General features: G+C 41.6%; 1 protein-coding gene across 1 annotated transcript; it reads left to right on the top strand.

The window, feature by feature from the left end:
* The first annotated feature begins 491 nt into the window (after positions 1-491).
* On the top strand, positions 492-23,245 carry LOC135882795 (uricase-like). The gene is made up of 8 exons (XM_065409821.1): positions 492-545; positions 7,723-7,941; positions 9,183-9,299; positions 11,112-11,190; positions 20,808-20,994; positions 21,605-21,728; positions 22,311-22,394; positions 23,165-23,245. Exons 1-8 carry the CDS (start codon positions 492-494, stop codon positions 23,243-23,245), a joined length of 945 nt encoding a protein of 314 aa, XP_065265893.1.
* Positions 23,246-25,608: the final 2,363 nt, after the last annotated feature.

The raw sequence follows: 25,608 nt of genomic DNA, 5'->3' as shown, positions 1-25,608 counted from the left end.
CTGGTAAAGGCATGTGTGCAGAAAGGGTGGCGGGGCCGCGCTCAAGTTGTGGAGTGTGATCAGTGGTGTCCAATAGTTGTGGTGACAGTAAGGTGTGTGCTTATGGGAAGACAAGTAGAAGGTATGTACTGTGAGGTGGCTTAACTTTACATTTCCTTGCTTTTGGGAGTTTGTGTCAGGCATGTTGGGACAGATCCTCAACCAGTGTAAATTGTTTATTTCAACTAAAGGATCTGCCCTCTTGTGTCTGATTCTGACACTGCCAGCTTTAGTTTGTTTTAATGTTCTCATTTTGTCTGAGGGAGACAGTGCCCCCCTGCCAGAACAGCCATGTTCACCTGGGCACTGAGGAGAAGTGGACTCCAGGGTTCCTAGAAAAGGGGCCAGGCAACCAGCTCTCTCCCATCTCCAGGCCACGGCTCTGAGGCATCAGCCTTCTTGAAGCAGCAGCCTCATCTCAACAGGCTCCTCTCAGAAGCAGCCGAAAGAGGATGCTACTGGGTTTCTCCTCCAGCAGCAGAACCTCATCCAGGGCAGAGGATGAGGTGGGCAGCAGCGGGGAGAACAAAAGTTGGGATATTTTTTAAATCACCAGAACAGAAGATATTGGTGTGTTCAGTGTTTAACTGCTTAACAACAGAGTGGCAGATTTAAAAAGAAAAATGTACACACATGTATTTTTAAAAGTGTAGATATTTCAGGTCTAGATGACTGAATATAACATGTACTGGCTTTCTGAATCAATGAAGTACAATCTGAGCTTCACTCAGGTTGCCTGAGATCCTATCCCTTTAAAAGATCCATACAGTTTATCTCATTGATCCTAGAATTCTTCACAGAGTTCTGTTCTTTCTTAATATTTGTCTGTGTTGATACTAGATACCTTCCATTTATCATGCAAATATACACAATGAAAGCAAAAATAGTCAAAGCTGTTTAAAATAAAAAAGAACCAGCATTGCAGCTACACCTGTTTCTAACCCCCCAAATGTGTGATTCATAAACCAAGCATCCACTTCTTCAGTGAAGCACTTTGTACACTTTTAAGTGCTGTGTAATAGTTTGGTTCTTATTTCTGAGGAGGAAAAGGGAATGAAATCTATACCTAGTTACAGTTGGTGGGCATTGGCTTTTGCAATATCAGCTTCCTTTGCAGACATTTTCATGGGGGAATCAGTGGTTCAGACTGAGTGGACCCATACGAAGGCACAGAAACATTAACAGTGGTGACAGCCCCTATGCCAGTAACTAATAGTGACAACTCAAATAGTGTATAGCCCTGCTACTGAGATATCAACCTGCACCTATACCTAAGGTCTAAAGACTGCTGGATTTCTGAAATCGGAATCCAAATCTGTATCAAAATTTTGCAAATGATCCCAAAACTTCAGATCCAAATAACCCCTAAGTTTGAAGTGCTGAAAACCCAGATCCAAACTGTGTGGGCTAAGACAATCTCTACTGAAATTGCAAATGAACTGATACTTGCCTTTAAATAGATAGCTATTTTTGCATTTCCCCATTTTTTTCTCTAGTATACAGAACATTTCTGCCTGCTGCTTGGCTACAGTGTGAGACTGTAAACAGCATCTTCCAGTTATAGAGCACAAGGATAATGCAAATAGAAGAGATGAACAGATTGCCAGTATTTGGTTGGTTTCTTGAAATCTCTCCTACACACATGTTCAAATACAGTAAACACATAGGAAAAAAGTTACAGTTCTAACCTGAACCCACAGGAAAAATGCCAAGACACAGCGTAAATTAACAGTCTCTAACTCACTTCTTTATGGTCAGAGATGGGGGGAGGGAAGGAAGTGACAGTACAGTCTGTAGATTATGGACAGTTTTGAAATTGCTTAGAAATGTAGGGGCTAAGAACAATTATGCTCAGAAGAATAAGGAGGAAGCCTTACATACTCGAATATATGGATGGCAAAAAACAGCTGTACACATAAGGCTCAATTGTGCCACCCATACTCAGGTTGGGTGTAATGCGGGGGACTGTGCTGCTTGCCTGTAGCACTGTATCCTGTATTTATGTGTATTATTCAAAACACACACTAGAAGATGATACAGTGACGGTAATAAAATTTCTTAATAAAATAAAAGCCTTTACTTGTATTACAAAAACACTATCACAGCATTGCCAGGTAAACCAGCTTCCCTAGAGCACCAAAACAACAATATAAACTACTACCACAACCAGTGATAAAGCAAACTGTATAAACCAAACATTGAACAGTGCAAACAGTGCCATAAAAAAGCCCCTAATTCTGTGTGTCCCCTAGCATGTTCTCCTTTACCTTTCTTGTGTGTTTAGCATGCGCTTGCCACAACTGCACAGTTGTGGAGACCTGCAGGAGTGTGTGCATAGAGGGGGATGCATGCAGTGAGGAGGGGATCAGCACAAGGTTGGAAGTATGCTGGGCATAGATTTGCCCTGCCCAGCTGCTGCTAAGTACTGGTTGCATGGGCCACCCAACCACCGAATTGTCCATACTGTTCCTGGCATGCAGCGCATGGTAACATGGAGGGGACTCAGGCCCTGGCGAAGGCACAGCAGGAGCCTGCACTCTGCAGCCTGCCTGTGCCTTTCCACTTGCTCTGAATCCTTCTCTCCGTGGTATTGCACCTGCTTGTTGGCCCTGTCCAGAATGTCAACTGTAAGTTCTTCACAGAAACGATTCTTCTTGTATCGGTCCATGACAGTACAGAGACCCAGGCTTCTGTGGGAGAGCATGTGAACTGCCGAGGTACAATGGCCAGAAGAGGTAGAGGTAGGAGTGCTTGCAAGCAAACATGAAACAGAACTAAGCATGGTCTGAGTGATTCACAAAAGGTTCAGTGCATGAGTAAAAAGAAAAAAATCTTTGCTGAATCTCAAGGGCCAAAAAAAAAAAAAAAAAAAAAGGATACTTTGTAAAACTGAGCCTTCAGAGGAACTTTTCAGATCCTAGAAGCTCTGTGGACATACAAAATTAATACTTTGTAAACCAATGATAATTTTGCAGTTAGTCATAATGCAATGATGGGTTATTTACAATGAAATTCAATCGGATTTCAGTAATCTACATTTCACTCTCCAGACATATAGCTCAAAGGTTACCTACAAAGTAGAAAAGATGAAAACACTGATTGATGTGCAGTACAGTTCTGTAATCCATCTATTTAATAATTTCACATTCCCAAACTTCTCTGCATATGTTCTTTACTTACCATCATCCTGGTCACCATCTTCACTTCTGCAGGAAATTTCAGCTGCCCACGGGGACAATGGAGGAAGTAAGTAACAGCAAAGCAAAGCGACTCTCTAAAGAGTCTCTCTGTCAGCTGCACAGAATGAGCAAATACCAGATTTTAAAGGAGTTGTTTTCTGAAGTGCATTTCTCTTATTTGATTCAGTTTCATCCCCCTGGAAGTTTGAACTTCATCTTCAAGTTCACATTAATCTTAGTAATTAATCTCAATAATAAAACAATTTGATTGATAGGTTTTAAAATATAAAATTAGTAGCAGCTGTGTTCTCAGCATTGCACTTAATGTAATGCATCTGTTGCAAAATCTATGGAAATAACCTATTTTCTCATTATCATATTGTATTCTATATTGAAGGAATAGGATTAATATACCATGTAAAGTATATCATATGAACAGCGTGTAGTACAGAAGAACAGTAGTACAGAAAAAATTGCAACCTTATATTGGAGCTTGCAACTTTTTTGGTCCGCATTGATGTACAGATAAAGCATTTACAGTCAAAACTGTTGTAAAGCAACCAACAAAAATTGGCTCATTATTAGAGGTTTTCCTTTTTATTAAAGGTGGGGCAGAATTGTACTACAAACAGTTGGTAGTATTTTAGGGTAATTTATTGAGGCATGAAGTTGCCTGTTTGAGGTAGTCTCTTGTAGTGGTATCATTGTCCTATACCGTGCTACCTCAAGGACATTGAATATGTATCCTTAGCATTTCTTCGTCTTCTACTTCTTACCGAATACACGACAATATAGCACTTACATCTTATGCTATAGTACAAAGAAAGCAATGTAATACAGGGTGAACCTGCTGTAGACTTTTTTAAATGGAGTATTTTCCTCCCACATTATTTCCACTACCTCTTCTCTCCATCAAGACTGATACCACCACTAGCCTCCCTATCACTCAGTTGAAACCTCCTTCTCCTTCACTCCCCATATCCAGCGCCTCTGATCAACTACTGTTGCTTCTTTATGGATATTGAAAAAAAAAACATTTTTTGCTTTCTTTCATGATGCTGTAACCACTCTCCCACATCCTTATCAACTCCCACCTGTTGACTACTGCAATCGCCTCCTCCTAACCTTGTCCCTTACAGATCCCCATTGTGCTGCTGACCATCAAGCTCAAACTTTTTGTCCTTACTTTCAAGATCGTACATCATATAGCCCCTTGTGACACCCCCAGGGTACAATCTGGACTGTTGAACCGCTGTGTCCCTTTAACCCTCCAGCCCAGGGTGCCTTTCACAAGCAGTCTCTCCAAGCTCTGCTCACACACAGCCATTAGCATTTAAAGTCATTCCTAGCAAAGTTACATGAATGCTCTCCCGGCCATTCATGAACTACACACAGGGCAACACCTGCAAATTCCCCAACCCCAGCTTTGCATCCGAGGAATGTGTGACTTATACTGCTCAGTAGACCCCCTGTACAGCATAAGCTCATATTGGTCCAACATTCCAACAAAGGGTAATGTTTATATGCTCAAGCCTTGCTGGCTGACGTGGAGTCCCAAAGCACTTCAATCCAAATATACACTGGATTAGGTAAAAGAATAAAAAGTTTATGAACTAGAGAAAAATGTATTTGAAATGATAAGTGATAAAGGCATAAAAGTCAGAACTGGTTACACACGGGATAAAACTGCAAACTAATTCCTAAACTTTACCAAGCTAAATAAGATTTGACATCAAAAAGGTTTCTCTCCCCCAAAAACTTTCAGCAGTCCATACTAACTGGAAAGATTTCCAATTAGAACCACTCCCCCCAATCCAATGATGCTCCTATTGTCTTTCAAGTGATCTCGCTGCCGTGAGTAGAGATGGGGGAGGAGAGGTAATGAGGTGGTCACTGTCTCTTTTTTTTTATCCTCTGACCCTTTGTACTGGAAAAGTCTTTGCTGGGTCATGGGGTCAGCAGTTCCATTGCGTATGTGTCCTGCCAGCTGTCCTTCAGATGAATTGTAAATACTTGTTTACAACGTCGCTGCTGGGGAATCTCCAATTAAACAGGTAGTGACTAAGGCCCTACTTAATTTCCAATATTGCGGAAATTACAGATCCTGCAATATTAGGCTTCCACCGCAATTTTGATTTTAATTAGCTTACTTTTCACAGTCCACAATTTTGCATACATTTTGGCATTTGTAACACACACTTTTCCCCCCATTAGTGCAGAAGAACCTAATTTATCTGAGCTGCCAGCAGCTGGGGCTCAGGCTGCCAGCCCTGTGCATGCGGTGCTCGGGCTGTCAGCCCTGCACATTAATAACTACAATATAGTTGCAGCAAAATGTCTGGTTATCAAAAAAATTAGCAGGCATAACTTGAGTGTTTATATTGTTCCACAAAACTTTTCTTAAACAAGTAAGTCTTCTCTGGCTTTTCCAAATTATCGCAATTAATAAAGGTCCTTTATTACTTTTCTGCAATTTTCCATATCTTGTCCGCAACTCAGCTGCAATTATTTGACAATCATCCTGTGATTCAAGTAGGACCTTAGTAATGACTCTTTAGCATTCTGCTGACCTGCAAGTGTGTCTTTGTCTCTGAAAAACTAGTTTGAGCCTGCTTTTCTAACTTTGTAACATGTTACCGTAAAATCATTGCAATACAGTAGTCTCATAACTTTACATGCAAAGTTGCCACACACATTTTACCAAGATAATAATGGTCAGCAGATTATGAGTTTTCACATGATACCACACAAGGCATACTTTGTACAGGATATATCAAAACCATATAAAAGTGGTGAACATGGAGCACAGAGTGTTACATGGGGCACAGTGTCTCACAAACCTGCCTAAATATCTCACCTGATCTTTCTCTGCATTCTTGCCATACCCTCCGCTTTGCCAATCTGATACCCCTTTTGTCTCTTTTTTTCACAAGTGCTTCCACCCCTTCCTCCATCCTGCCCCATAGCTTGGCATACCTTTTTGAAATCCATTTGTCAAACCTCCATCCTTGATCCATTCAAATCACTACTTAGGACCCTACGATCTCCCAAAATCCCACCCACCCACTCCACCATTTTTGGACCAGTACATATTTGTGTGCCTAACTGGAGTAACAATATCCTCATCTATTGGTAACATGAGTCTTTTCTGACCACCTCTTTTCCTGGTGTATGTTATAGTCTCATTTGTGTAACAGATCCACCACTTACACAGCAAGGACTTTGGAGTAAAGACCTGTCATTTACACCTTTTCTGTGAAGTACTCAGCTCGCTGTGGATGCTTTGAAATAATAACTAATAATAATTATAATATGTTCTTTTAAATACTTAGTTGGATTGTTACTAGAAACCTCAGCAGTAACTGAAAACCATAAATATATTTTTAAAGGTAATAGGGGAAAAATGCCAACCAGAAAAATGAACCAAGTTAATATGTAGAAAGAAAACCTTAGTCTGAGAAATAAGTGTGTTCCAGGGAGTTAGTAGCTTTGAAATATTGCAAGACCCTACTGCTTCTGCTTATATTTTGTTGCTGTACTGTTACAAATTTGGGGAGAGGTTTAAAAGGAGTTTGACACCTTTGGGCTGGTTGCATTCATTATTTCCAGGAGCAAGCCAGAAAATGAGTGTGTAGATCTGAGGCAATGGCATGGCTTGACGCTCCAGAGTGAGGGATGATCTCAGCTACAGGAAGATAAATCCAGAGTCACTCCATCAAACACTTTATAGTCACTTAGATTTACAGCCTGGGGTGTTTGTTACTCAAACATCTGAGCAATGTGCTGAGAGAGACATAATATCTTGTCTCATTGTTTCCTTTTCCTCTCCTATTTGTTGTATTCATTGATTGTCTCTTGTCTTATACTTAGATTGTACACTCCTTGGGGCAGGGACTGTCTGTTTTTATGTTTTTGCATAGTGTGTAGCACAATGGGGTCCTGTTTCATGATTAGGGTCCCTGGGTACTACCACAATACAAACAACAAACAATAATAATAATAATAATAATAATGGGCCTCATTCAGCAGTGTATAATTTCTGTTTTAAGCTGGTGTAACTCCATTGATTTCAGTCTAACATGTGACACTCCATTGATAACAATGAATATAAACCAAAAGTAACACAGTGGTGAATCAAGTCTAATAGCCATAGTGGCATATTATAACTCTCCTTGTTCCAGACAATAGACAGATTACATGGGGTATTTGTACAGTGCCCAGTGCAACAGGGCCTATAACAGTTGAGGCTTCTACAATAAAAACATTAAATACCACTACTACTATTAATAATAGTATCACCTTAAAATGGTTTCTTTCTTCTTGCCAGAACCTCACACCTTCCCCTGGGTGTGACCTTACTTATTGTAGTATTCCAGGATAAACACAAAAATAAAATGATCGCCATTGATAAAGAAACAAGTATTTAATCCACCTGAGCCTGGCTCTGGCTTCCTTTATAATTGTGATCTCCATTGAGTAAGAAATGCCTGTGTTTTCACTGCAGAATGAAGATGTGGAAGTCCTGAATTCCGAGTATGGAAAGAACGTGATTAAACTCCTTCGCATTAGAAGAGATGACAAGAAACACTTCATTAAAGAAGTGGAAGCTTGTGTACATATTAGACTGGATTCTGTCAATGAGTACTTGCATGGAGAAAATTCTGCTGTTATCCCTACTGACACCATGAAGAACATCGTCTTAGCTTTGGCAAAATGCAAAGGGGTATTTTTAAACTATTCTATTTAATATTGTGCTGACTGGTATTTATGATGCTGCCCCAGATTTGTTTGGAAGTGATCATTGTACTTACTTTTCTATTGTCAACATATTTCAAAAGATCCTCTCTCCTCTTTCATTGCCCTGTTCTATCCCCTTCCAAAGCTCACCCAGGTCGAGAAGCTCTTCTCCAGGCAAAAGTTGAAAAGAGTTTGGCTAATGCAAAATTCCTACTCTCTTTCATATGTTTTTCTTGCTTCCTGCTTTTCAGTTTGGCACTGAAGCTCCCTTCAAGATTTTGAACTGGATCTTTCCTTTTTCCAGTACTAATTCTTCATACACAACATTGACTTTCTCATCTGGTATTTGGTGCACAAGTGTGGATAATCTTTATTTTATATGTGGAAGACATTTTTAGGTTTGGTTGACAACCCCGCCCCCCATCATGAATCTTTTTTTGCATTTGGACCCCTTGGATCTGATACCCCTGAACTTTGAAAAAGTATGAATCCAATTCTGAATCTTAAACTTGGAATTTGGGCCTCCCTTCAGTTTTCTGGTGTAGTCTTTTGTCTGACAAAGCCAGCACTGTTCTCACACCTGTCTTCAGGTACCTTTTGTAGTAGGACAGCTGTGCACTCTTTCATAATAAATAATAATAATAATACCTAACTCTTATATAGTGCTTTCCATCAGCAGATCTCAAAAAGCTTTTCAAAGAAAATAAGTATCATTACCCCCAGTTCAGTGGCTTCAGCTGTTCTTTTAATCTGCTAATTCCATATAGCTTAATTATACCACACTATGGACCAAATTCTCAGTCTCATTATGAAATCCCATCTTTACCCTTTAGCGTTCTGCAGTTTTTATTGTTCAATGAGACCACCTACCAGGAATGTTCTGATATTACATTTTCTAAGGATCAGGTACCAGTGGTGGCTTCTCTCAATCCAGTTATTCTACCTGCCCTCTCCCTTTCCTTTGTGTGGATAATACTATACCTAAGGAAAAAGGGATCGCTGATGAATGTGAATCTTTAGCTCCTATTGTAGTTTACAGTGCATGCTGACTAGGTGGGTAGAAAGACAGTCTTTATAAACCCAGAATTGAATGGCATCCATATCATCCACAAAATCCATTTTAATCAAAATATTTACAGTGATCCAGACAAACTGTGCATGTTGTATTCTGTATGCCAATATACATTAGATCATTGGTGCTCTCTAATGTGTTATTTGTTTTCTTAGATCCAAACTATAGAACAATTTGCCCTGGATATCTGCAATCACTTCATTTCCTCATATTGTCATGTGGTGTACGTCAAGGCCTATGTTCAAGAGGTACCATGGCGGCGTCTAGAAAAGGTATATAAAAATACCAGGGCTGTCAAGCAATTAAAAAAATTAATCGCGATTAATGGAGCGACTAAAAAAATTAATCATGATTAATTGCACTGTTAAACAATAATAGAATATCATTTATTTAAATATTTTTGGATGTTTTCTAAATTTTCAAATATATTAACTTCAATTACAACACAGAATACAGAGTGTACAGTGCTCACTTTATATTTATTTTGATTACAAGTATTTGCACTGTAAAAAACCAAAATAGTATTTTTCAATTCACCTAATACAAGTACTGAAGTGCAATCTCTTTATAAAGAAAGTTGAACTTACAAACATAGAATTATGTACAAAAAACAGCATTAAAAATAAAACAATGTAAAATTTTAGAGCCTGCAAGTCCACTCAGTCTACTTCTTGTTTAGCCAGTCGCTCAGACAAACAAGTTTGTTTACATTTGGAGGAGATAATGCTGCCCGCTTCTTCTTTACAATGTCACCTGAAAGTGAGAACAGGCATTCTCATGGCACTGTTGTACTTGGCGTCACAAGATATTTACATGTCAGATGCGCTAAAGATTCATATGTCCCTTCATGCTTCAACCACCATTCCAGGGGATATGCGTCCATGCTGATGACAGGTTCTGCTCGATAACAATCCAAAGCAGCAAGGACCAACATGTGTTCATTTTCATAATCTGAGTCAGATGCCACCAGCAGAAGGTTGATTTTCTTTTTTGGTTGTTCGGGTTCTGTAGTTTCCGCATCAGAGTGTTGCTCTTTTAAGACTTCTAAAACCATGCTCCACACCTCGTCCCTCTCAGATTTTGGAAGGCACTTCAGATGCTTAAACCTTGGGTCAAGTGCTGTAGCTATCTTTAGAAATCTCATATTGGTACCTTCTTTGCGTTTTTGTCAAATCTGCAGTGAAAGTGTTCCTAAAATGAACAATATGTGCTGGGTCATCATCCAAGACTGCTATAACATGAAATATAGGACAGAATGCAGGTAAAACAGAACCGGGGACATGCAATTCTCCCCCAAGGAGTTCAGTCACAAATTTAATTAACACATTTTTTTTTAATGAGCGTCATTAGCATGGAAGCATCATTAGCATGGAAGCACCTCTGGAATGGTGGCATGAAGGGGCAAACAAATGTTTGGCGCATCTGGCAAGTAAATACCTTGCAATGGTGGCTACAAAAGTGCCATGCAAATTCTCACTTTCAGGTGACATTGTAAAAAAGAAGCGGGCAGCATTATCTCCTGCAAATGTAAACAAACTTGTTTGTCTGAGTGATTGGCTGAACAAGTAGGAGGACTGAGTGGACTTGCAGGCTCTGAAGTTTTACATTGTTTTGTTTTTGAGTGCAGTTATGTAACAAAAAAAATCTACTTCGTAAGTTGCACTTTCATGACAAAGAGATTGCACTACAGTACTTATATGAGGTGCATTGAAAAATACTATTTCTTTTGTTTATCATTTTTACAGTGCAAATATTTGTAATAAAAAATAATATACACTTTGATTTCAATTGCAACACAGAATACAATATATATATGAAAATGTAGAAAAACATCCAAAATATTTAATAAATTTCATTTGGTATTCTATTGTTTAAAAGTGCGATTAAAACTGCGATTAATTGCAATTCATTTTTTTTAATCGCGATTCATTTTTTTGAGTTAATCGCGTGATTTAACTGCAATTACTCGACAGTTCTAAAAAATACTAATGTGTTTTTCTGGATGTTTCTTTCTCAGTTCATTTTTTAAAAGTTATATTACAATGCATTACAGTTTTACTTACAAATGTGTTTTAAATCTGTAGAATGGAATTCCCCATGTCCATTCCTTTATCTGTGTTCCTGAAGGAATTCGCTTTTGTGAAGCCGAACAGTGTCAGAATGGTGAGAAAATAATTGCTAATTTTCCTTCAGAATCATTACTCCTTCCTTAATGTCTCTATTGATTAAAGACAAACACAGGTTTAGAGATGATTGCAGGAGTTAAAGGCTTAGAACATAATCAAAGATTCTCCACAGCGCTAAAACAAAGAAAGGGGCACCTCAAAGTTTTTAAGATAGGTTTGATCCTTTGTCCTTGCTCACTGAATCATGGGTGAGCAGAATCCAGCCTTATATTTATAGAGTTCTCCTAAACACATAATAATTACAAATTGTTCACAAAGCATTACTATTACATAAACTCACAGGACTGAACTGGCTTCTGAAAATGATCGGCTTCCACTAATACATCATAGTATAGCCTATAGTCTGAATTTTAGTGTTACTCTAACAGTCAGTACACTCCCAAAGATGTAGTATTTTAGTCCAACTGACTAATTTACAGTAACACTGCAAAAGCCCATGAATATGCCTTGGCTTTGCTTCTAAAAAGATTCAATTTCTGCATTACAAATTAGGTCCGGCTGCTAGAGGACCTCAGCGTAACCTCTAACGTTGCACCATATCTCTGTGCAAGCAATTTTTCATGTGTAAACACTAAAATGTGTGTGCACAAATTCTGAATTCCTTGCATCACCAAAACTCCCATTGAGTTCAGTGAGAGTTTTGGAGTGCTCAAGTAATGTAGGATTTAAAGCTGCACCTACATATGTAAACTAGCGTGTTAGATATCTAGCTACCAATTTGAATCTACAAATTCAACCTCATTGCTGTGACTGCCCTCAAGAATGCCAGTTAGATCCAAATGTTGTTTTATGTAACATGAGGATGTAATGCCAGGAACTGGACTGAGATCACTACAGTGTTAAGCACAATGGGATTGGAGTTTCTAGGCACTGCTGAGATAGAAATAGTAACAATAGGCTCCTTAGTACTGAACAATCATCAGATAGTAACAACTTTTAATTGCTACTGACTGAGGCTGTATTCAAATTCATAATCTAGAGATGAAAGGCTCTGTAGCTCATTACCAGTCTTATGACCCATCAAGTCCCCTTCCTGGTTCACAGGGTTGTTAGAATTGGAAGGCCCCTCTATGAGTTATCTAGCATGTCTCCTTGTATCTTGGCACAACTCATTTCCTTTGTGAACAGCAAAGAGCTCTGAAAGGCTCATTCTGAGTATTTTTTCGAGTATTTCTACCAGTAGAACAGGCAGCATCAGACACAAATTTCCAGTGAATTTTGGCCTGAGTTTTCTATAGGAAGAGATGTTTTATGATCCGGAGGACATTTAACCAATGCCACATTTTTGGCAGCATGAGCAACTCTGACGTGGGTTTCCACATCCTTTCTTAACTTCTACAAGGAAATGAAAAAAGAAACCTGAATGAAATTAAAGAGTTTATATCATTTTCTGGAAAAGCTCCTGCTTTTAATACACTGATAGTATTGCATATTTTTCAGTGTCTAAAGACTCATCATCAAACCTTGTACACCACATGCATAAAAGCTGTGAATGTTTGTGTGAGGGAGCAGTCTGTCCCTTAAGGATCGTGGTGCCTACGGGGTCAGTCCATCCCTGTTACGTGGCATTGCCTTTTAAGATTTTGAACGGTCCAATGTATATACCAGGACCTAGGAGACATTGATAGAGCAGAAGCAGTGCCAGGAATAAATGGTGCTTGGGAGGAAATGCCATCACGCTGTTTTTAAGGGCACAGGAGCCTTGCAGAGTGGGTGGGGCAAAGTTATCATTTCACACAACCAATTGCGGATGAACTGGGAGAAGAGGACCAGCATAAATTCTGCCTCCTCCCTCATAGTAGGGCAGATAGCAGATGGAGAGGGCTGACCTGCTGAACACACTGAGCCCGAGGACTAATTGGGGGAAAAGAGGCCAGCTGATGGAGAACCTGGCTAAAGTACAACCCAGCTCCAAGGATGAGAGTGGGAACTCCTGTTTAAGGAGCGATGGAGGGACTGGCTACCTAATGTGAGCCAGGGCCTGAGTGAGCTCTCTCCACTGCCATCTATTGATGAACTGGGGGAAAGTACTTCAGAAGCAGATGGCATTTGCATAGACACACCTATTGTGCCTAGGCAATCAGCAGACATACTGGCTTTGCCAAAGTGATCAATTCCAGCGGTTCTGGGTTAAAATGCACTGTAGTCTTGAGTGAAGGGGTAATGAAATGTTATCCTTATTGTACGACTAAAGGGCAGCAGAACTGAACCCAACATGCCTCAGCTGAGGGGGCCACCCTTACTTGCACTTCACTCACAAGCAGGAGGTAGTGATGCCAAATCCACATGAACGTGAGCGGGTGATGGGATAACCGGTGGTGGTGCAGACTTTGTTTAAAGAGTCCTAGATACCATTTGATCCTTTCCCTCTGGTGTTTAAAGACAGAGCTGATCAGATCAAATTAGAGACTGTTTCTGTTCAATGATCACAGGAGTTGAAATCATTGATGAGCAGTTTTGGGGGCTGAGCCTTACACCTGGTGTGGGGATAGTGTTGTAATGAAAGATAACACAGAGGATGCAGCAGAAGTGAGGTTCCCCACTACCCACTGATACCACTAAGAACTGGGCTAAGCAGTGTAACCTCAGAACACTACATCACAGCTAGAGGAAGAGGGGACAGTGAACAGCAGTAAATGTGGTGGCCATCAGCAGCAGCAATGGTGAGCAGTGGCAGCAGCAGAGGCATTGCTTGACACCCACACCCTTTCTGGGGTGGGAGGTGAATCATTGTGAATGCACCCCTGAATTTGGGGATGTCACTGATTTTGGATGACCAACCATGAGGAGGGTGCAGCAGAAGGAAAGGGGAGTAATGTGTTAAAGGGACATTTGTCAGAATTTCACAAAGCAAGGTCGGAAACGGAGGCAAAGGATACTGCCCACAAAACTGTGGGTTGGGTATTTACGTACGGCGTGCATACTTCTGAATCTTTGTTGCAGTTTTTTCCCAAATTAATACTAAGTTCCCTGTTCCTTTTAATAAAAGTTTCCTTTTGCTATAGACAGACTTAGTGCTTGCGAGTGGAGAAGTATTATCTCTTAGCAGAACCCAGGTATGGCGTTTAGTTTTCCCAGATTTCTGGGTGAGGGCTCAAGACAGTTCTGTTTTGTAATGTTAACAGGAACCCCCAGATATTGAACCTGGCCCTTGTTGCTGTTGCCTGGCAGAAGGGTTACATTTACAACCCAGCTCCAAGGAAGAGAGCTGAGGATTCCTGTTTTGAGAAAGTGACCATCTGAAGCACAACCCCAGGTCCTTAAAGGGGGGGTACGGGTGGAGGTTGGGTGGGAACTCTTGAACAAGAACAAGAGCTGACCAGGACTCTTGTATGAACCCAGAGTGGGGTGACTTATGGTCACCAGTGAAGTAAGTTACCGTCCATAGACAGACTTAATAAATTAGATCCCATGAAGGGGGTACATGTTTTGAACCAACCCAAGTCTGGATAATTGATTAAAGAACCTGAGGGGGTGCTGAGTGTACTGCACCTGCAGGGCCACAAAAGGTCATGCTGGAGGGAGCACCCTATGAGAGTTTGCAAACAAAAAGCATGTACCAGAACTCACCAAGATGACTTGCCTTAAATTTTCAGTCTCGTTATCATGCAGCCCTTTAATAGTTTTCTCTGGATTTCCTGCATAGGTGAGGAGTAACACCAGAGATGGTTTTCAACTATTTCCTTTTTAATTTCTTGCAAGATAATTGTCTCTATCTTTAATGTTCCTCCTACACACCTATTAAATAGACTTTGAAATTTACTTCAGGCAACCCCTGCATTTCACCCTTTCACTCTGCTAGTAAAAAGAGCTCTGAGAATTAATATAATCATAAGCATATTTCATTATCAACATATCGAACGTTAACAAGCACAGAGCTATTGAGAGTCAATAAAGGTCTTGGTTAATTTAATTGATTCAATATCTGGCAACTGAAAAGAAAACATAAAACCTGTATATACTGATAGCATAAAATAAGGTATTTTATTTTTCAATAAACATTGCATAGGTGCTCAGTCACCCACTGTAATGAGCTTAAGACAGTGGTCCCCAAATTTTGAGGGTCGCATCCCTCTTACCCCATCAGTGCCCACCAGCCCGACCCCTCTGGAGCCAGGGCCAAGGGGGGTCATGGACAGGGATACGGGGTCCGAGGCTGGGGCCGTGGCGGGGGCAGGAGCGGAGCCGCAGCTGGGCTGTGGTGGGGTCCGGCATCTGGGCCCGTGGCCAGGTGCAGCTCCACTCCTGGTCTTGGCCCCAGGCCTGGAACAGAGCTGCGGCCAGCGGCTGAGGCTGGGAGCTGGCGCAGGGCTGGGAGCGGAGCTGCACTGAGGCTGGGGCCAGGGCCAGGGATGCAGTTGGGGCAGGACCAGAGCAGAGGTGGGGGTGGGGAGGGACTGGGTGGTGCTCCCTCCCCGCCCCTTGTGGGAGCTGGTCTGGGCCCTGCCAGGTCCCCCCCAATGTTCCTCCATTCCCCACAGTTTTGGGACCTCTGGCTTAAAACAATAGATATATAAAACATCTATATCCCAGGTTATAGGGGAGCTCCTTAAACTGAGGCAGTGATACTTGACAGTAAAATACATAAATTAGGAGTTTGGTTGCTCATGCGCCTCCAGTGCATGATTACTTAACAGCACTGACTAAACTCCTCAAGTCCTGTCCCAGCATGCATAAGGCTGTGTATGAAACCTGGGAAGTATTACTGAGGGCAGTCTTTTCTTTAATTGCTCCAATGTCCTGGTATGAAATAGAGGGGAATCCCCTGGAAATTAGAGATACAACTCCTTAGACAAGTTTAAGACAACAACAAAAAGAATGCAAAGAATAAAAATGAGAGGAGATCTGTATCTGCAAAATAAAATGTGATTATTATTTCAGATGTGGCAATCCATTTTAAATATCTCCTGTATCAAGTGGCCATTTTTTTAAAATTAAGAAATTCTATTACAGGCTATTCTTTAAATATTGTCTTATAAAGGAAAGAGCTAATACAAGTAAGGGAGACTGAATTGGAGCCTATTCTGGCTTGCACATTATCATCAGAATTATTAACTAAAACCCAGCTGCAGAATCTATGTTATTAAAGAACTCACAGTCAGAAAGAACCCAGCTTGCCTTTCAGATTCTACACAAAGCTGGCAGCTAGGAAATGCTATCTTTTTCAACTGGCCAAACATAGTGTGAAAATCACTGACACAGAATAAGTATGAAAATTTATTATCAGAACTGGTCAGAAGATTTTTTTGTCCTAATAAAAATGTCAAATGTTAGTAAATATATATATATATTTTTGGTTTTCAGCGAAAAGTTTTCAACAAAAGCAACATTTTGTATGGAAAGCAGATACTTTGCATGAAAAATTTTGTTTTGACAAAACCTCGATTTTCTGTCAAAAAAACAGTTTTGATGGAAAACTTTCAACCATGCCTACTCATGATGCCATTTTTATACAATCACTTTTCAGAGCATAAGCACCTTGAAAGACTATATCTCCCGGCCAATCTCCTGAGCCAGCAGAAGGAAATTTATCCTTATCTGGTACAGAAGAGTAGACTCCCTTTTGGACCTGTAGAGTCTCAGTTTTGGAGACATCTGGGTGTAGTCACAGGCTGGTTTCACATGCCATACAGACGTGATATTGCTATGTATGTGGGGCATGTGCTTTTCCAATGCTTAAAAAAATGAAATACCTCTCAACTGTCACTAGTGATAACTCTCAAGTATCTTAATAGAAAGATTTGTGACACAGCAACCATTCACACACATGAAACAGATTTGATTGTTACCTGGGACCAAACAAAAAACTAGCTTCTCTTGCTCAGAAAAATTTTCTAGTGCATAGGGAAACAGAAGTTAAATGTTCAGTTATAACAGTTATAATCCAAAGGATTAGACACATGAAATTTCCCAGTGTGATCATCCAAAAGAGCTTCTCAAATAAAAAGTCAAGAAACCTTCTGGTTGGTATTCAGAAGAAAGCTGTGATCCTCACATCTGCAGTAATAAGTTTTAGATGTAGCGGTCAAAACTGAAAGTACCTACTGTCAACTTGAAGCTGCGGGTACAAAAAACAATGTCTGCAAATCCAAATTGCAAGAGTTCACATTGGCTGCTTGCCTCCAAATATAACACATGCAGAACTCACACTGAGATAGATGTGAAAGAGGGACTTTCAGAAGGGTTCCAGTCTATATATAGTAGATTTCCTACAATACTCCCTGTTGTTACTTAGGAAAAAACTGACCTCATCATTCTCTTAGGCCACATCACTTATGGCTCAATTCAGTTCCCACTGAAGTCAATGGGAGTCCTTCCATTGCCTTCAATGAGAGCTGAAACAAGTCCTAGCTCTGTCTAAGGCTTTATTTACACTACAAAGTTAGGTCGACATAAGCCCCCTTGCATCACCCTATTTGTGCATGTGTCTCCCATTGACATAAGCACTCCATTACAGCGACGCAGTAAAACCATCTCCCTGAGCAGCATGAACCAGGGTCATGCACTGGGAGTGTAGACACTATGTGACCTGGCTCGACCCTAAAATTCTCCAGCAGCTGTTCCACAACGCCTTATTCCCTGCGACACAGACCACTTTGGTCACAATTGTGAACTCCGCTGCCTGTGGATCACAGAGACTGGAAGCTGTCCCCGCTTCACGTATTTTTGAAATGCCTTTTCCTTATTGCCCAGCTGACCATGTTGGGTCTACACATTAGACATGCTCCTGCCTGGAGTAGACAGGAGATACTGGATCTCCTGGGTGTGGGGAGAAGAGGTTGTGCAAGCACAGCTACAGACCAGCCATAGAAACATGGACCTCTACCAGCAGGCTAAGGGGTATGACGGGGACCAGGAGCAGTGCTGCGTGAAAGCGAAGTAACAGCACCTGGTATACCACAAGGACAGGGAGCGCAACAATTGATCTGGTGCTGAGCTGCTACTTTTACAATGACATGTATGTCATACTTGGCCAAGACCCTACCCGCACGCTGCAGACCACCATGGATACTTTGGAGGAGCCTGAGACAGAACAGTGAGCCAGGGGGAGAAGAAGTGGGGAGGTGCAGCAGGGGGGCTCCAGCCATGCCCCAAGCCAGGACCTGTTTGAGATTCTGCCGCAGTCTAGTCAGTCCCATCAGCTAAGCGCGGATGAACTGACGAAGGGGAAGGGATCTTGGGTAAGTGTGTTCATGCATTTTCTTTACCATGTTTAAGTTTAAAGATGATACCCAGCCCATCCCCAAGCTAATAAGACACAGGTATCATCTTTTCATTGGTTAACTTGTAGAAGAAGAGGCAAAAGGTAGAACTAACAAAGGTAGGAGTTGTATATGCTTTCATTGGCAAGGAGGCAGGCAAAGCAATATTTTTTTTATGTACCCTCCTGAGAGAGCTCTATGAAACTTTCATGGAGGTGCTCTACACTTCTCCCTTAAAGGTTTCTAGGGATGGCTGCCTTATTTTTTCCTCCTTTCCCCCACCACTCCATGACGAGTTTGGCTGGCACCACTGCAGTATATAGGCTAGCAGCATATGGGCTCGGGTGGCTTTGGGACACCAGTAGCAGCTGTGCTCTCTGTGCCTTTGTTACCCCCAGGAGTGAGATATCAGCTAAAATCACGACCATTTGAGAAAAATAGTGCCAATAATCAGTGCCCTTGCCCTATGCTCATACCCATGGAATAGGGACAGAAAGTCTGTTGTTTCATGAAACCAAAATACCTTCCCACCCACCCCTCCTCGCCTCTGGCAGGCCATACTCACCATCACTGGGGCTGGAGAACGGTGCTGTGCAGAGGTGCTCCAAAGCTGAAGGGCCAGTAAGAATGTCTTATTAAAAATTTGTATTGGAATAAGGGAGGGAGTTTTGAAACTTATCTTTCCCTTTCCATTGTGACTGTAAATCCATGGTACATTTGTCTGTTTTTATCAGCAGTTGCTGCTGTTGCTACCTTGAGGGGCACGCCTTTCTCACTCACAGAATGCCAGATCCTGAGGAGGAGGAGAAAGAAGAGGACTAGGAAGGACATGTTCAGCAAGTTCCTGCAAGCCAGTGCTGCATCAGACCATGAACAAAGGGTCTGGAGGACCATCATGGCAGATGGCATGAAGCAAGAGAGAGTGGACAGGAGAAAGGCCCAGGAAAAGGAGAGGGAGATGCACCAGGACATAATGGGTCTTCTCAGGCAGCAAATACAAATGCTTTTGAGGACCTGTCGATGTACAGATCCAAAAATCCTGGACTCCGCACCCTTTGCAGTCCTGAGAGAACTCCATTCTAGCAGCTCCATGCACCATCCTACATTCCATGTGGCATAACAGCCACATCTGTATTCCTACCACTCCATGCCGGTTGCCAGCAAGGAAAACCACAGCTTCACGTACACTGACCTCTGAGAGCCACAGCTGGCATATCTGTAGGCACAACGGATTATATTTGTACACCGAAATGGACAGAAAAGTTAGCCGCCTTTCCAATTTCAAAGTCCCATTCTGTTAATATATGTTTAAAGTTTGTATTGCATAGCCTGCAGTTTTTTGCTCATGGTTTTTCTGTGCTGCTTTTGCCACTCAATTTTCTATTTTTGGAGAATAAAATTATCGTTAATAGTACACAACAAACATTGCAGAATGCATTACAGTACTCAAAACCGCATAACTCAGAGGCTGAGGAAAACGGTCATAGCTGTAACTAGACAGCAAACACCAAACACGACCTAACAGCAACCAAAGCTCAAGGCACAGAGAACAGTTCAGCACAGAACACACGTATGGCTGACTGCTGAAGTGTGGTACTTCTGTGTCTCTGCAAATACAGGAGAATCATGTGTCCTGTATTTGTGATGTTTATGAGAATAGTGCAGAGCTCTGTGGGCTCCATGCTTCTGTCAGAGATGGTGGAAACCGAAAAGTGCCATGCGGGATTGTGGGGTTTTAAAAATAAGGAGCAAAAATTATGGGATATGGCTGGCATTATGGGGTGGAGACACTTGCATGCTGGGAACTTGGCCCCTAGCTCTCAGTGATCCGTGGACAAGTCATTTCTGTTCCGCAACACACTCCAAAAATGTCCCAACAGGCATTGTGCCAGACAACGGTGCATGGCACACTGCACTTTGCATTGACACAAGCAGTCCTGGTGAGTATGTGCAATGCTGGTGCAAGCAGTCAAGTATGCACGCACATGAGTGATATACTAAGTTTGACGTCTGTATACTGATGTACATTGTGTGAAAGAAAGCCTGTGGCATAGACATGGCTAAGGGGCTGATCAAAAAGGTGAGGTGTGGAATGCCTTTAATTCCCATTGATTTTAATGGGAATTGGATTGGGAGTGTGCCACTTCTTAGGGAAAGGACCTACAGCACCTTTCAAGATTACACTCTAACTTCTAATGTATAGAAGTTGGCTCTCAGCTCTGTATGTCTATGTGCAGACAATAATGTTGAGCAATACCTAAGTATCACACAAATGCAAAAAATTACACCTCTGTGTGAATGCTGTATGGCAGTACGTCACCCCAGCACAGAGTTCCCATCTCCCTGCATGAATAGGAGCTGATCTTTTCCCTCTAATATTTTTGGATCACAGGTTGTCCACTTGTTCTCTCTGGAATTAAAGAGCTGAAACTTAAGAAAACAACACAGTCTGGATTTCAAGGCTTTCACAGGGACAAATACACCACGATTCCTGACCGGACCGACAGGGTTTTAAGTGCAGAACTATTCTGCAAGTGGTCCTATGGCGAGTGTCAAGATATTGACTTTGACTGCGTATGGTACGTACTGAATTGAATCATGTCTGCTGGCAAATGTATTATCCTAGACTTCCTCAAAAACAAACCAACCAACCCTCCACATGCAGTAGGCACTGCACAGACTGTGCTCTAAAAGCAACCCCAGCTTGCTTTTTGTTACCATTAAAACTGCCTCATTTAAATTCTCTAGGCCTGATTTCCAGTTGCTGAGCACCCACAGCTCCCATTGACTTCAGCTGAAGTTATGAGTGTTCAGTACTTCTGAAAATAAGGCTCTGAGTGCTAGATTGTCAGCTGGTGTAAGCTGGGGTAGCTCCAATTCAGAGCTCTGGTGATTTACACCAGCTGATGATCTGGACTGGGTAGTTCATATTTGAACACAGTGCACCTCAGCAAAATAAGCTAAATAGCTTAAATAAAATGCTGATGTGCAATATTACAGGGTTAGGGGGATTGGAGTGGGAGGGGGAATTGGTTAGGAGAGGGCTTAGTACAAACCCTGTGTTATATCGTTGTTAGAAAGAGACAAAGGAAATGAAAATAAAATATTACAGATAAACAAGCATAACGGCAATTAATAAAATGTTTCATCAGTAATTTTAGAGCTTTACTTTCACACAATATTTTCAAGGGACACTGTTCACGAGAGTGTCCTTGAGGCATTTTCTGGGCCACCTGACTGTGGGGAATACTCACCCTCTCACCAGAAGACTGTCAACAATATTCAGATGCTCACCCTGGCGAGAATTCCACAGGTATCTTTTTCACCATTTAATATTTAGCTCATAAAGCAAATACAGTCGTGGGACCCACTGAGAAGTTCAGGCTGAGCCCATTTGTCTAGATAACCTAAGTAAAATATGAACCTGCCTGAAGGGGCAGCTAGCTGTTTTGGGACAATGAGAATGCAGAGAAAATGCAGAGCACTTCCTATGAGGATAATGGATGTGAAGGGCACTCAGCACTTCACAGGAACAGACTCAGAAACGAAAGGGAAAAATGCTACAGATAGGGTGACCAGATAAGAGGAAAAAAATATCAGGACACATTTGGGGGGGGGGGGGGGGGGTCGGTCGCAGGCAGAGCGGGGGGGGGGGGGAAAGGAGTGCCACAAAATATCGGGACAAATGGCCTAAATATCGGGACAGTCCCAATTTTATCGGGACGTCTGGTCACCCTAGCTACAGAATAATGTTCAAGTGTTTCTAAAATGGGCCCATTTTATCCTCTTTGCTCCCCTTCCTTTTGTGACCTTTCAATTGTTAAAATACTTTATCAGATTGTCATGCAGGAAAGTCTGGTGACAAACTGACAGTTTCAGATTTTTATCATTTCAGATACAGGAGATTGAAGTCACCTTGAACAACATTTATTATGATGACATAGACCTGAAGAAATTTGGATTGACCAATGAGAAGGAGGTGAGGGAACTTTTAAAATATTAAATGCATGGGGTCCTTTAGAAAAACCCAGCCCACTAGAAATGTGTTTCCTTTGCACTGCTCTGGTGGTGCAAATTGGCCACAAAAGCTAGTTAACCGGGTTCTTATGGATTCCCTCTTGTGATGTAGGGCCAGTGTGATGAGGGTGTGGTGAAGGAAAGGGGATGTGGTCAGAGCCTGGCTGTGCTCCAGAAATCCCCAGCTGCTAGAACAGCCTCTTGCTGTTTTGTTGCAGCTGGGTATCATTTAAACCTGGGCACAACTCTGGGATGGGAGGGGGACAAGGGTGGAAGCTGTGCAGCATTTGTCTCCCTCCCCCTCAGCTGCTCAGAGTGGTGCCCAGGTGTGGCTGAGGAGCTGGCCTGAGGAAGTTACACTAGTATAAACCTGGTATAAATGAGAGGAAAATCAGGGTATTTGATTTTACGATTGCCACTTTTGACAGATGAATTAGTCTTCCCTTATTCTCTGTTTTCCTTCCCCTGGATCGGGGTCCCCTTCCCTCACTACTCTTATCCTGGCGCCCTTTAAATAGCCAGTATAGGTCTGCTCCTGCTCCCATTTAAGTTCATAGCAAAAATCCCATTGACTTCAATAAGGGCAGGAATGGTACCTGGTGGCTTGATCTTTTGACGTGTTGAGTGCCCTCAGGTTCTATTGAATATTGATTTTAGTTCAATGATACCGCTGAGGTTGATGGGTACTCCAATTGGAGGTGAGCTACTCATGTATATGTCATTTATATTCAGGTTCTGATCCCAGTGGAGATTCCCTATGCTTCTTATACATGCACTCTTGGTAGGAAGAAGTGCTTAAGAGAGCAAGCCTAAGATGCAAGAGATGAGCAGCAAGTCAATTGGATGGATGTTTTGACAAGAGACCAACTGAACATATGGGCTCTATTCACACATATAGGACACACTTACCATGTGGCTTTCTTTTCAGAATGTATCCATTCCATTCATTGACCTGACTTTTCCCTCTACAAATTACAGAGATTGGGATTTTGAAAAGAGCCTAAGGAATTCAGCTAACCAAATCCCAATGAATCTCAATAGGATTTGTGCACCTAATTCCCTTGGGTTATTTGGCAATCCCAGCCAGAAACATTAAAATCAGTTCATTAGAAGTCAATTATTTTTAGGCTTATTATGAAAGTTCCAGTTAATTAGTTAATGTCTGTAATGTACTTTGCACATTTAAAATCCTAAATAGGTTCTATACATTATTTATTAATGTTCATGCATTAATTCATTCTTCCTATTAACACTCAAATTAATTTACTGGCATGAGACCAAATTTTTAGGTATGACTTCAATGGACTACACTGATTTACACAGCTGAGGATCTGGCCCAATATATTTAAATTAGAGAATTATTACTTATATTACCAATGTAAATTCAATTAGATCCTGATTTCTTCATGAAGCAAACGAGGAAATAAAACCACATTCTACCTACTTATATATTATATCTTCTTTACAATATTAATAGTACAGATTTGACTAATTTCCATTTAAGGGTTCTAGTTAGATGGCTGCTGCATTATTGCTCATCAAACAACCAGCTATGAGGATTATGCAGCTATATAATTGCTTCTATGTTAATCATTGAAATGCTTAAGGGGTTAATGCTCTGTGGGGTTATTTAGGTCTTGTTCTTTAATTTAACAATACTATCATGACTTTTGAGCAGGCAGGAGTCAACCCAAGAAGTAAGCTATGGCTTTTTGGGGAGAAAAATGGGTAGGCAAATTCCACTTTATTTACAACTCGTTTAAAATGTTTAAGTACTCCAGGACATACCTTTGAGCACAGATATTAAATAGCAAAATCAGCACATCTTACACCTATGTGTTCACAACCTGTAGCTAACACATCCACAGTATAAAACCTGCTTAAATCCCATCAGCTTGAAACTGCTGCCTTTAGTTTCCAAGAGCAGGATTTTGAAAACTACTAAATGACATAGGACCTTAAAGCCAATGTGACTTGTGCCCAAATCACTTAGGCACTTTTGAAAATCTCACCCCAAAAGTCTTTGGGCATTAAACTCCTCACTCAATACATTTAGACCAGGGGTCGGCAACGTTTGGCATGCGGCTCGCCAGGGTAAGCACCCTGGCGGGCCGGGCCAGTTTATTTACCTGCTGACGCGGCAGGTTCGGCCGATCGCGGCCCCCACTGGCCGCGGTTCGCCGTCCCGGGCCAATGGGGGCGGGGGGAAGCCACGGCCAGCACATCGCTCGCCCATGCTGCTTCCCGCCGCCCCATTGGCCCGGGACAGCGAACCGTGGCCAGTGGGGGCCGCGATCGGCCGAACCTGCCGCGTCAGCAGGTAAATAAACTGGCCCGGCCCGCCAGGGTGCTTACCCTGGCGAGCCGCGTGCCAAACGTTGCCGACCCCTGATTTAGACTAATTTTGCCCTACTGGATCTGATCACGTGCTTTGGGAAGCACTAAAAATTAGGGCACACATCCTGAATGGGCATTTAGGAAACTGAGGTTGCTTGCAACATAGGAGCATCTCTCTCTCTCTCTTTTGCACAAAAGGATTCATCTGCTCGTCTTAAACACCACATAAAATTGGAAGGCAGCTAATGCTCATCAAAATGTGACATCTTCTTAAAGACAATAGGACAACTTATATCATGGGATGTATTTGTTCCAGATATGCTTTTATTTGCCTGACCTGCTGACTAGTTGACCCAACTAATTGGTCTGTAGTTCTTTAAACTCTGTGTTGGACATTACTTCCTTCCTTGTGTGAAGTTTATTGAATTACATTTGAGGGTCTCATCTCTTTTCTATTTCTGCTACATTACTATTTAATGACTGCATGGTCTTGTAGATTACCTATGCATCTTTTAATGGAAAAATAAAAAGCGAAGTTTAAAAGAAAACTGCTTTTTGACTATTATATTGAATTAGGGACGAGCCCATATGGATTTCATTAAAATGAATACATACCAGATAACATTACTAATATTAAATTCAGATCAGTCCCCCCCCAAAATGATCCACCCCTTCCATTTAAACTAAAAAAAGGATTCCCCTGACCACTGCATTACCCACTTCTTCTTGGTTAAGCAGTTAGTTCATTGTGTGTGGACAGCCTGCTCATTGTGGTTTGACAAACTTAATGGAAGCAACAAGACAGAAAGAAGACAACAAAATCCCTATTCAGACCTCCC

The sequence above is a fragment of the Emys orbicularis genome, chromosome 8, assembly GCF_028017835.1.
Source record: "Emys orbicularis isolate rEmyOrb1 chromosome 8, rEmyOrb1.hap1, whole genome shotgun sequence".
Lineage (NCBI taxonomy): Eukaryota > Metazoa > Chordata > Testudines > Emydidae > Emys > Emys orbicularis.
This window is presented reverse-complemented; position numbering and strand designations above follow the sequence as displayed.